This window comes from Felis catus, chromosome B4, assembly GCF_018350175.1.
Source record: "Felis catus isolate Fca126 chromosome B4, F.catus_Fca126_mat1.0, whole genome shotgun sequence".
Classification (NCBI taxonomy): domain Eukaryota; kingdom Metazoa; phylum Chordata; class Mammalia; order Carnivora; family Felidae; genus Felis; species Felis catus.
In genome coordinates, this window is record NC_058374.1 from 133,288,572 (window position 1) to 133,301,568 (window position 12,997).

At 54.1% G+C, this 12,997-nt stretch overlaps 1 protein-coding gene across 1 annotated transcript in view; it reads left to right on the plus strand.

Annotated features, from left to right (window-relative positions):
- Positions 1-293: 293 nt before the first annotated feature.
- FAM83F (family with sequence similarity 83 member F) overlaps positions 294-12,997 on the plus strand; it is a 32,832-nt gene continuing 20,128 nt past the window's right edge. Inside the window, exon 1 of the mRNA XM_023257505.2 lies at positions 294-937. Within this exon, the coding sequence (XP_023113273.2) occupies positions 431-937 (507 nt within the window). The 5' untranslated portion in view covers positions 294-430. The remainder of the gene's footprint in view (positions 938-12,997) is intronic.

Consider the following 12,997-nt stretch of genomic DNA (forward strand, 5'->3'; position numbering starts at 1 on the left):
GAACGCGCGCCGCCTGCTACGTGTCCGGCCGGGCGAGGCGGCGGGAAGGGTTAGATCGCCACCGAAGGGTCGGGGCCAGGAGGCAGAAGCGGGCCAGAGGCCTCACGTGCGTCTAACTAGCACACACACCACCCCCACCCCCCACCCCACCCGCCGCCCGCCCGCCCACCCTGGAGCCCCGGACCCGGGTCGGGCCCAGCAGGCCTAGGCCCCGCCGCTTCCCCTGGGAACCCCCCAGGCCACCCGCCGGGCTAGCTGGCCCGCAGGCGGAGGGAGCGGCCGCCCCTCCCCACCCGACGGCCGCGCCCGCGCCCCGGCCCGCGCGGATTGGCCGACCTCGCGGCCAGGTGAGGCAGCCCCGCCCCTCGGCTCCAGGTGCGGCGGTGGGACCGCGGCCGCGGCCCGGGCCGGGACGGGCGGCCGAGGCGCCATGGCCGAGTCCCAGCTGAGCTGCCTGGACGAGGCGCACGTGAACGAGAGGGTGACCGAGGCGCAGGCCGCCTTCTACTACTGCGAGCGGCGGCGGGCCGCGCTGGAGGCGCTGCTGGGCGGCGGCGAGCAGGCCTACCGCGAGCGGGTCAAGAAGGAGCGGCTTCGGGACTTCCTCTCCAGCCAGGAGCGCCAGGCCCTCCGCGCCGCCTGGAGCCCCTACGAGGATGCCGCCGCCGCCGCCGCCGCCGCCGCTCGGGGCAAGGGCAAGGCCAAGGCCAAGGCCCCGGCCCCGGCCCCAGCCCAGGCCTCTGCGGAGCCCGGAGAGTCCCTCGCCTACTGGCCCGACCTCTCCGACACCGAGGTGCCCCCGCTGGACCTGGGCTGGACCGACACCCGCGTCTACCGTGGCGTGAACCGCGTCACCCTCTTTACCCACCCCCCCAAGGAGGAGAAGGCGCCCCACCTCAAGGAGGTGGTCAGGCAGATGATCCAACAGGCACAGAAGGTAGGCCGCGCCCCCGCCCCCACCAAGTGCAGCCCCTTGGACCAGGCCCAATATCAGAGGCAGGGCCTGGGGCAGGACTTCCTGACCACTCCCAGGAAAATGGGCCCAGAACCTTCCCTTAAGTCAGGGGGACTGGTGAGGCCTCTAGAGAAGATGGATGTGAACCTTGGTGAATTACAAGGTGCTGGACAGTGGGTTGTCATCATTATTGCAGTGTCCAGAGGGCTGGCTTTCCTCTGCCCTGTGCTTTTACTTCCCTGTCAGGTTCCTCTCTGTAGAGAAGGGTGGGGGCTGTAGGGTTTTGTGGGAAAGTGGGCCACTCCAAAGTCTTGATAATAACCCATGTGAGGCCCTGGGATTTACAAAACATATCTTAGGCCATTTTTTCATTTGGTCTTCAGTCATCCGGAGGAACTGGGTAGTGAGACTTGTACACCCCTACCCCAGCCATGCTGCTCTGAGGAGGCCCCCCCAGAGTCAACAGGGGCCTGGCATTCACACCCCCTGGGGACCAGTACTAGAAGTCAAGCAGCCAGGAATGAATGAAGAAATGTATTTTGAGCACCTGCTCTGTGCCTGGCTCTTTGCTGGACACTTTGGACTCAACAGCTGAGGGTGGGGGGAAGCTCTCACTTATTGTGGCTACTCTGCTTGGGGGTTGAAAGGAGGGGATGTTCAGAATGGCCAGTTGGAATACTGATGGGCCAGTAGGTTGTGGGGCAGGGAGAAAAGTTTAATCTTTACTCTGTGCCCTTGGGTAGGGGCACCTGGGTAGGGTTTTTAGATAAAATATAGGACATCCCATTAAATTTGAATTTCAGATAAACAACAAATCATTTTTAGTATTAATATGCCTCAAATATCGCATGGGTCATATTGATATTAAAATGTTATTTGTTTATCTGAAATTCGAATTTAATGTGGCATTCTGTATTTTTAGTTGCTATATCTGACCCCCCCCTACACAGAGATTTGTTAAGAAACACCAGCAGCTTAGGGGTGCTTGGGCGACTCAGTTGGTTAAGCATCCGGCTCTTAGTTTCAGCTCAGGTCATGATCTTACGGTTCGTGAGAGCCCCACATCAGGCTCTGCAATGACTGTGCGGAGGCCTGCTTGGGATTCTCTTTTCCTCTCTCTGCCCCTCTCCCCTCTCAAAAAGTAAATAAGTATACATTAAAAAAAAAACAAAACACAGCAGCCTTTAGTGCCCAATTCAGAATATACAACAGGAGTGACTTGGGTTCACCATTCTAATTCAACTCAGTGGATGTGGTTGGAGTCCTGTTACCTTTGGAGGCTGAAGTGGCCTGGCAGGGAAGACTAATCTAGAAAGACCAGTCCTGGCGCTTCTCTTCCAGGAAGGGGGATGCTTCCTGGAAGAAGGAAGGAAGGGTTAACTTTCCCATACTCCCTAAGAAATTCCTCCCTATCTGCCTGAGCTTTCTTTGTATATTGCATTCTGCAAAAGAGAAAAGCCAGTTTGAGAAGAGGAGAAAGGACCAGAATAGCAGTGCTATGCAGCAGGCTGCAGCTGGCCTAAGGGGTCAGGTGTCATGATGGGATACTAAAAGCCTTGATTTGTTAGCGCTTTATATGGGCCAGCCACTCTGCTACTAATTTGTTTTCATTTTCTCGTTTGCTTTTCACAACAACTAGGCGAGATGGGTATTTTCCTTATTTTTTATTTTTTTATTTTTAGTTTTTGGTTCAGAGCAGTATTTGCCAAAGGCCACACAGCTAGTAAGTGGCTGCACCAGGATTTGAAAGCCAAAGTCCTTGCTCTTAACCACTGTGCTACCCTGCCCTGCTGTCTGATGACATTGCAGCAGGATTAAACCAAGCAGCTTGAATGGAGCTAGCCCCGTCACAACCTGGGGGTGTGTGCCCTGTTACCAAAGGCAGAGACAGGACACCTGCCCACTGGGGCTGCTGGTCCCATTGGGATGTCAGGAGTCTCCTGTGTAATACAATGTTCTTTAGCTCTTTAAATATTTAACAACAGGAACTTTAACAATTGTGAACACATCCAATATGTACATATTTAACTAGTCGCTATTTCCTGAGGGCCCTGTGTGCCAAGCACTAGCCATAGAAGGATTTAAGCTGTGGTCTTTGCCCTCCAAGAGTTAACTTAAATGCTGAGGGATGTGCTGGAAGAAAAAAGCGTTTTTGAGCCTGATGTGCCTAATCTAGGAGGGCTTCCTGAAGGAGGTGAATTGCAGAGTTGAAAGGGGGAAAGAGAAGGACACTGGAATGGGCAATTTCTCCGTTAAGGAATTTAGGAGCAGGAATGAGGGATTTTTCCTTCAAAAGAGAAAGCAGCTCTGGCAGGAGGAAAGGGCTACCCTGGTGGGAGCGAAGTACCGTGTAGGGCCTGGGTCGAGGATCTGAGTCCAAAGCAGGTGACCAACCCCCTGGAAGAGGCAGCTTCTGACCCTGCCTGTGCCCACCCAACTCCCAGGCCTTCTGGGCCCCACGTATTCACTGTCGCCCACGTCTGTGCGGCACCTTCTTCTCAAAGACCACGTGAAATAGGCAGGCCAGAGAGGTTGGCCCGTTTCACAGGTGAGGAAACTGGGGCACAGAGGAGGAAAGGGGCTTGCCCAAAGGCCACGTTGTTGGTTATGGAAAGACCCAGATCCCTGGCTTCTGCTCTACAGGCTACACCCTCTGACCCCTGTCTGCTTCACCCTCACCCCAGCTTGTTTACACTAGATTCTTCCCCCTTCCTTTTCACCCTGAGGCAGGGAGTTTCCTTGGTCTCCAGGGAGAGTCAGCCTGCTGTGAGGCCAGAAGGGGCAGCCAGAGATGGTTAGATGAGGGCGACTATGGAGGGGATGCACGTCCAACTGTGTCCCAGACGCTTTCCTATTTTATCTCATTTAATCTTCAGAATAACCTCGTGAGATGCTGTCATTTTTACTCCTGAATGACAAACGGGAGTGGCTGGGACATGCCCGCAGCCGAAGACCAGTGAGGGTTTCGAACCTGGGCCTCAGAGATATGGAGAAAGGAGCCTAACTAGGGGACACTTTGAAAATCTGATGGGAGGTGGGGCGGGGAGGAGGGGGGGGAGGCAGAGGCAGTGAGGACACAGCCCAGTGGGTGGAGGTGTGGCCTGGGAAACTGGGAGGACGGCCTCGGAAGCAGCAGTCAAATTACCTGCTCTCTAGGCCTCTGTGGATGGAAGAAGGCCCTTGGGGCTGTGCTAGATAGCTGGCATTCAAACATTTGGCCCTGTTTACCTTTGGGGTGGGGTTTTGTTCCCTGCTGTTCTTTCCCCCTTGAGTGATCTGCTTGTTTTAGTGTCACTGAACGAGGGACTTTGCTTAAACTACAGGCTGAAAAGCTGCCTTCAGGGACTGAGAAATGAGTCCCTAGCCTGTCCCACGGTGACAGACATGCCCAGGGGAGATGGCTACTGTGTGGACTGCTGCGATCATCTCATCGTAACTGCAGAGAGCTGAGGGGAGGGGGGGGCGCGGTCGACTTCGAGCAAGACCACGTGTGGACCGGGAAACTTTTGCTTCTTATCTACAAGGGCAAAGTGAGAGGACCAAGCAGGTGCAGTTTGGATGGGCTAGTGATTTGGGAGGAGAGTGTTCATCCGGTCATGGGACAGATATCTCCAGGTTACTGTGTGCTAAGCACTTTAGTGGAAAACAGACACATAAAACGCACCCCTGCTCTTAAGTAGCCTAATGGTCCACTAAACCATCATTAGCGTATACAGTTGGATGCGTGCCTGACAGCGGGCGTGGCAGCAGGGGCAGAAACCCAGGCCCGGGTTAGGGAAGGGCCTTTGATGCCGGGGCCTGGCTACAAGCGTGTCTGAACGCAACAGGAAGGCTGAGGTGGCACCTGCACACACCCATCTTTGCACCCAGGCTCCCCCGTGCCCGGTGGTGCCCATTTTTGAGGCTGCTGGGTGGGTTTAGAGAGATTGCCTGTGCTTCAGGAATAGAAAACTTACCGGCCCCCCCAATCTCCTGGACTGACCCTTGGCCCTGCACTCCTGGGCCCCGCATCCAAATGCATTTCACTGCCTACCACAACCTTTGAACCTCAATCATCATGTGAGGCAGAATATTATCTTCATTTCTCAGATGAGGCCTCTGAGGTCCAGAAGGGTGAGAGGACTTATCTTTAGACCAAGGACAAGGAGATTATACAGCCTCCCCCGGTACCTGGTCAGGGAAGATGACAAACACAGCCCAAGAGAGGGAGGCTGGTGGCCTAGGCAGTTTTGATGAACCAGCAACTCTTCATTCCTGTCACAGTAAGAGGACCAGACCTGCCTGGTTGGTGGGGGACAGAGGGGCGTGAGCCACAGGCCTGACCTTACCCTCCCCTGCCTGCTGACAGCTCTGTCCCCTTTCCCTCAGGGCCCGGCTCAGGCGCCACCCCTTTCTTGGCACTTTATCAAATTTTCAATCCCAAAGTGACCTTTTTGTTCTCAGACGTGGCTCCTCGTTTGTCCCGCCTGTGTGTCTGGCACACGGCTCGCTTTGGGAGAGCCCATTTTATCCCTGGGGGCCCAGAGCTTTGGAAGAGCCAAGAGTCCACCTTCCTCCTCTTGGTCTGCCTTGCTGGGCCTGAGCCGGCACAGAGGGCCAGTGATGTGTAGGAGTGGCTGGCCACCCATTTCTCTCCATCCCTCCAGCAAAGCAAGTGTCTAGAGAAGTCCCCTGCTGAACTGCACGTTACCCAGGGGATTCCTTTAATCCCCATTGTCATAAACTGTCTGGCAGCAGAGAAAAGAATGCTCTAAACGGGGGGGAGGGGCAGAGGGATTTGGGAGAAGGCACCAGAGCAGGAGATGTGTGGTTTGCCAGGTCAGCAGCTTGGTTAGAGGTCTGGGCAGCTGATGGGGGTGAACAGCTGGGAACACATGACCTGGGGGTGTGGCAAAGTCTTGGAGTCTCTGGCTCGTGGTGCCAGGAGCCTCGCCTTTGCAGGTGGCAGCCTGTGCCGCTGGGTAGAGCCCACTGTTGGCCACTCTTCCCCTATTGGCCTCAGCTGGTGCCTCCCTCGTTCAAGTTCATCCAGTAGATAGTACTGAGCACTGTCTCGTACCAGGCCCCATGCTTGGCATTGGGATATAGACGTGAAGCAGATGCAAAAACAAAAAGAGAGAAGTCTGCCCCACCTGACCCTTCTTCCTTACACATAACCATTCTGCACGGGCTTTCTTTCAGAGCCCCGGGAAGCTCCTTGTCCCACCGAGGCTGGTGGATAATGGTGCAGCTGCCGCTCCAGGGGCTGGCTGAGCGCTTCACAGCCCTTCCGGGATCTTGCCCCAGCCTGTCCCGGCATCCCCGCCAAGCCCTGAGCTCTTTGGCCATTGGATTCTGAACGGATTCTGAATGTCTCTCCTTTATGGTCAGTCACTGATCCCGGGAGCCAGAATTTCTGAGCAGTGGAGACCCAGTTTCATGTCAGGGACAAGGACAGGCTCCTAAGTTGAAAGGTCTTGGTTTCTCTCCAGATCTGGCCAATTACTGGCTGTGTCCATTGGGTAAAGCACTTCTTGCTCTGGGGCTCCTGACCTGCAAAATGGGAGGATAATGCCTAGATTTCTGGATGGTTTTGAAAAACAAGGAAGAAATTTGTGTGAAAGCTAAGGATACCAATTAAGTATTCCACAAAGGTCAATTGTTCTGGAAAGTAACTGCTGCCTTCTCTGTCTTCTCACAGAGCAAGGGAGGGACGTGTGGCCGAATTTCCTCCCAGGAAGTGGGGGTGCCACAGCCAGCAGATGAGTTAGGGGAGTTAGGAGTCACCTCTCATTGTTGGGGTTGGGCATCCTGTGCAGGTGTACTTCCCGTTTTCCTCCTTAGAGTGAGAGAGGACCGGCTTCCCACTGTCCCCCAGCCCCCTGCATTTACCTGTTGGCTTTGATTTGGTAGCAGCTGTTTGTGGGGCTGGGGCATCTGAGTCCTCAGCCAAAGATCTTCTCTAGGATCTGCCGTGGGCAGAGACAGGACAGGATGGTGCAGAGGTGCCCTGGTTCCTATACGGGGGATCCCCGAGGATGTTCCCCTTGCACTGTCATCCAGAAGGGCTGGCTGGCTGTGAGACCCAGCCCAAGGAGCCTGAGGGCAGTCTGGAAATATTCCTCAGAACTAAAGCTTTCCTAGGTGGGCAGTAGGGCACAGGGGGACAGACCATGTTTCTCTCTTTGGAGGAGAAGGAGTCCTAGGCTTGGTTCCTCTGAAATCTGACACTTTGGGTCCCGGAACCTCTGAGGACGGGTGTTTCCCAGGGAGCTCAAAGGTCGAAGATGGGGCCTCAGTAAAGGGGTGCCTTCTTCATGACCTTCTCTTGGTCTTGTGGGGGAACAGATCCAGGTTTATCAGGCTCAGGCTCAGGAGACCAGGCCACAGCCAAGGGTAGGAGTACCCAGTTGGGATCCAAGAGCCAGAGTGTCCTCATTCTTGCCCAGGTTGTCTATGTCCTTGCCCACTAGGTGACCTTGGGCACATCATTTGACCTTGCTGGGCTTCTGTCTCTGCATCTCTGAGTGGGGATAATTCTTGCCTTCTAACTTTCACAAGATTGCTCTGAGACTCTAAAGCAAGACTATGAGACAGCACTTTGAAAAAGATGAGTAATGTATGCAGATAAAAGGGATTTCTATTAAGAGGGGCTAACATTGTTGAAAGATAGGTGCTACGCTATTTCCTTTAATTAATCCACTCCTCAACACCTCACAAGGGGAGCGCTATCTTCCCAGAGGCGCAGGGAAAGTCCAAGATCATAGAATTCATAAGAGGCTGACTGGGATTCCACCCAGGTTTGAGTTCAAGACTTGTGTCCCTCTGCTACAAATGCCATTACCCTTGGGTACTGCCCTCTGGGGCCACCTCTTCCCTCTAAAACTTTCAGAAGCAAACTGTATTTGTTGCCAGCCAGGCTCTGGGAAGCTCACAGACTAGTTTGGAGACGGACAAGTACACAGCTGCTAGGTGCTCTGACCTATGCCGAGTGGGTGAGAAGGTTCTCTCCACTTGGAGATGTTGGGGCAGGCGTCACCTGGAAGCTGAGGGTAGGTAGCTTCCAGGGACCTAGATTGTCCTCTTTTTTGTTTGTTTGTTTTTTATATTCTTCCATTTCTTTAATTTTATATTTGTTTGTTTGTTTTTAAATCTATATCCAAGTTAGTTAGCATATAGAGCAATAATGATTTCAGGAGTAGATTCCAGTGATTCATCCCCTGTGTATAATGCCGAGCTCATCCCAAAAAGTGCCCTCCTTAATGCCCCTTACCCATTTAGCCCATCCCCCTACCCATAACCCCTCCAGCAACCCTCAGTTTGTTCTCTGTATTTAAGAGTCTCTTATCTTTTGCCCCCCTCCTTGTTTTTATGTTATTTTTGCTTCCCTTCCCTTATGTTCATCTGTTTTGTATCTTAAATTCCTCATATGAATGAAGGCCTATGATTTTTGCCTCTCTAATTTTGCTTAGCATAATACCCTCTAGTTTCATCCATGTGGTTGCAAATGGCAAGATTTCATTCTTTTTGATTGCTGAGTAATACTCCATTGTCCTATATTGTCCTCTTAATGGCCCCCTGGGACTTGTGACCTCACTGGCAAGCTGAGACCTTGATGGGGTTCCCAGCCAGCACCCCTAGTCCTTCCACACTCTCACCCCTAGCGTGCTGCCTCACCTTGGCTGGTGGCCAGGTCCACCTCCCTTTTCTCAGAGTGTACAAGGCAGAGCCTGTTCTTGGGCAGGATTCCAATCTGGGGGGGCAGGTGGGGAGCAGGGCAGAGAGCAATCGAGCGGGGTGGGTCCTGGCTGATTGCCTGCCTGTGCTCCTGGCGGTGTCCTGAGCAACCCCCACCTCTCTGAGTCACTCTAGCGATCCCTGCTAGATCCCTCCCCCACTGCACCTCGCCTCCCAGGTGCTATGACCAGTCAGCTTTAGCCGGCTTTTCCTTCTCTGAAATCCGTGGAGTCTGTGGACTTGCTAATGATCCCAGAATCTTAGCCCTGGAATAAAGCCTATGGCTTTTCTAATTATTAGTCTCTCTGGCCCAAGTTTCCAATTATCTGGAAGCTCTTCCTGGCACTGCCTGTATGGTGGTCATCACTCTGTTGGGCCCCTCAAAGTACTGCCTGGGCATGTGGGAGGCTCCAGATAAATATTCTTTTTGTTCTCTTTTCTAGCAGTGAGTCAGCAGATGCTTGGGGAGGTGGCAGGGATCAGGGTGCTTTACCTTTTGGTGGGTCTCTGAGGACAGACTATGAGTGTTCTTAACTCCCTTTTCCACACATTTGTTCATTCAATATGTTTTACTGGGGACCTACTACATGCCAGGTTCAAGAAATATACAGTGGAATAAAACGTGGACCCTGACCTTAAGTCTAATGGAGCTAAAAAGACAAACTGTAGGGCATTTGGGGGAGGGGTCGATAGCTGTCATTTGGGCACTTAAATGTCAGACATGCAGTGCCAGCTCTTTTAGAATATATTATTTCATTTAGTTTTCACAACAAGCCCGCAACTTTCCATTTTACAGATGAGGAAACTGAGGCTCAGAGAGGATAAGGTCACACCGCTGGTAGCTAGCGGAGCTGGATGGAACCGAGGCTGATTCCCACGGAGCTGCAGGGGAGCAGTGGCCTCCCAGGAACTGACAGCGAAAGCAGCCAGTCTGGGAGGGCGGGCAGGCCAAGGGCGGGGTCGTGCAAGGCCAGAGGCCAGGGAATGCATGGATTCACTTCATTCCCTGCACCCCAATGCCCTCCAGACAGCACTCCCCAACGCACGGCTCCCGGCACTCTCCATGTGCCTCTCTGGGGAAGCCCTCCCAGGTAGCATCACCTGGCAGTGGCCACAAAGTTATCTTTTCTGCTGCTCAGAACCTCCCGGGTAAACTGCCAGTTCCAGTTGCCTTGCCTTCTTGGATCGATCAAGAAATACCTCAACAGGTACTTTCCAGTCCTGCCTGGCTCGACCCACATATTGTCTAGCACTCAGAGCTCCAGACCAGCAACCCAGACCAGCAACCCAGACCAGCAGCTGATCCTAAAAATCATCTGTGTATCTTCACCGTAATTTTTTTTTTAGCAGCTGATTTATCTTCCTAATTATGTTTAGCTTTAAGCTAATGTTAAAACGAGCTTGTATTAGATAATTTTCACTAATTAACACCAACTTAATGCAGGGAAGTCATCCCAGAAGCCCGCCGTGGGGCACGGAAAAGCTGGCCTAGGATCTTAAGAAGAATTGCTATGCTTACTCCCTAGCGGGTCACATATGGTTCTTCACGGCTGAATTAGTTGACCTTGCTCACGTGGGTACAGTCTTTTCTCTGTCTCTGGAGAGCCGGCCTGGGTCTCCTTTGTATTGTCCCCTTCATCAACTTAGTTTGGGGTATGGGTGTTGAGAGGGAGACGGTCTCATAGGGTCACATCAACGGGGAATGAGTCCCAATGGCACAAGCAGGGAGACATGACCTGCAGGGTCGGGAGCAGAGCCTGGCACAGAGGCCAGGTGGTCTGGGAGAGGAGGCAGCCTGGCCGGGTGGAATTGGGCTCCTGCGGCTGCCAGTGCATCCAGGGAGCCTGGTGTTTAATGACGACTAATTAGTGAGCTTGAAACAATGTAACATGGCTACAGACAGCTGGGAAGCTTCAGCTGACAAAGCGCACATGCCCTGCTGGCGGAATGGGGGCAACTTGGCCTCTAGGCGGAGAACAGGGCCCCTTCTGGTCTTGGCTCTGCCCTCTTGGTAGGCCAGGGTTCTGGTCCAGACTGCTTCCTCAGCATCCCGAGGGGAGCCCCCTACTCCAGAGGTGTTGTTGGAACATTCAGTGTCAGGTCCTGGATTGGAAGGAATGACAGGTCTCTGCCCCCACCCCTCAGGTGCTCAGGACAGACACAGGCCTGAGCAGACAAGCACCTCGGGGAGGGCAAACACCGCCCATCCTCGGGACTGAGGACAGGAAATGATCCTGGGAGGGCCTCTGGGAAGAGTGAATTAGGGCCCTCAACAGCGAAAGGGCGGTCCAGTCACCGCAGGGATAGGGTGGTGGCAGCATGAGTTAGGGCACGAGTTGTGCTGGGGGGGGGGGTGTGAGGGGGTTGCTGGTGTGGTTGGAGAACGTAGAGCATCTGGTGTGGTGGGAGTTTATTGTCAGGGGAGGGAGTGGGTTGGAAGCACGTGAAGGGTCTTCAGCTGGGCTAAAGGCTTAATTCTGTAGGCAGCCTGGGGCCAGCGTTTGAGCAGAGGAATGACATGTTTCGGGTTGTGTTGTTGGGTCCACCTGCCAGGAGGGAGAGGGACTGAGAGGGACTGAGTGAGCTGTATCCCATCAAGCTGACCCCGAGCACCTACCGTGTGCTCAGCGAGAAAGGGCAGGGCCTGGCCATCCGGGGGAATCTCTGCATTCCTGTGCTTCCTCACAGGAACCGTGGGGTAGAATTCAGAGGTCTCGCCGCCAGCGTGGGATCCCTGACTCCAAAGTCTGCTTGTCCCTCTGCAATACACTCTTGGACCAGGGATTTAGCAGAATGAATCTGGAGCCCAGGGTGGAGCAGGGCGAGGCCAGGCAGTGTTCCTCTGTGCAGGCCTCCCCTGTTGGCTCTGTTCTCCTTTTACCCCAGGGAGCTCAACACAAAGCTTTCTTATTCAGTCGTTCACACCCTACGTGTGCTGAATTGGTGATAATTCCGAGGGAGCCTGTTGAAGCCTTGATGACAACAATAAGTCTGGTGTACCCAGAGTGCTGAGAGCCCCCCCCCCCCCCCCGCCATCCCCGAGGGAGTTTCTGTCCTGCCACGGCACGCTTGCAGGGCTGCGTTAGCCCCTATGACCGTGAGATTCCCGGGGACCACTTCCAGGTCCTCCCTACTCAGGCGGTTGTTGCTTACGGTGTTCCCGCTGGTCTGTGTGCAAGTACAGACACCCAGCACTGCTCGAGGAACAGTGCACTGTACAGGCTCTTCACTTAATTGAGCTGCCCTTCCCCTCAATTAGCTCAAGTTCTGACCTTTCTGCAAGTGTAGTGTTGTCTAGGCTTTAATCACCACCCCAGGCTGGGCCTGCTGGGCATGGTATTGAGCAAAGGAAAAACATCTCCACCTTGATGTCTGAGCCTGCGGGCGGCTCCTGGCGGCCGGCTCCCTGGGAGCTCGGCCCCCCCCTCACTGGCTCTCTCCTCTGTCACCCCTCCTCTGAAGTGGTGGCCCCTTTGTTCAGGGTTCAGTCTCTGAGGAGAGAAAACGGCACCAGTATTTACCTACTGCTCACAACAGGCCAAGCGCCCAGCTCCTTGAGCCGCCCACATTATCTCACTAAAAACCCAGAACAACCCGGTGAAGGCATCACCTCCCCGTTTCAAAATGAGGAAACTGGTGCTTAGATGAAATGACTCGCTCAAGGCCGTACAACCAGTAAGACTTTCTGCTTCCAGAGAGCAGATTCTCTTGCGAACAGCAGTCAGGCCATCCACCACCTGCGTTCACATCCCCTGCAGGGGAAGGGTGTTGCTAAAATGTATTATTTAAGGACCCGCTGGATCCGAATCTCTGCGGATGGGGCCCTTGAAGCTGCACATTCAACAGGCACATCCCCGTCCCTAACCCACCCCAGGTGACCCTTTATACGCTGAAGTCTGACAACCACTGCCCTGTAGACCTTGGTCCCTCTGCGGAGATCAGAGGAGACTGCTGGCTGCCCGACCCAGCACTACCCTCCACGGGAAAGGGAAGGACTGCTCACTGTTCCCAGACAAACTGACTCCCCTGGGCTGCCAGACAGAGGGCCAGCTGCTGCCCTCCCTACCCCAAGGAACCTTAGGGCTTTAGGTGTGGGAGTTAGCCTCCTTCACCCTATAGTGAGTTTAATGACCCCTCATAACCACGCAGCTTTTTGGTGGGATTTTGTGAGCATGACCTCATCTGAACCTCCCAGCAGCCCTGGAAGGTAAACTTCAGGCCCCAGGCTCTCATGTAATCAGTGGGAACCTGAACGACCTCTGTGCCTTGGTGGGCTTCCTTCCTTCCTCCCTCCCCAGAAGGACATGACCGGCAGCTGGCACCCTT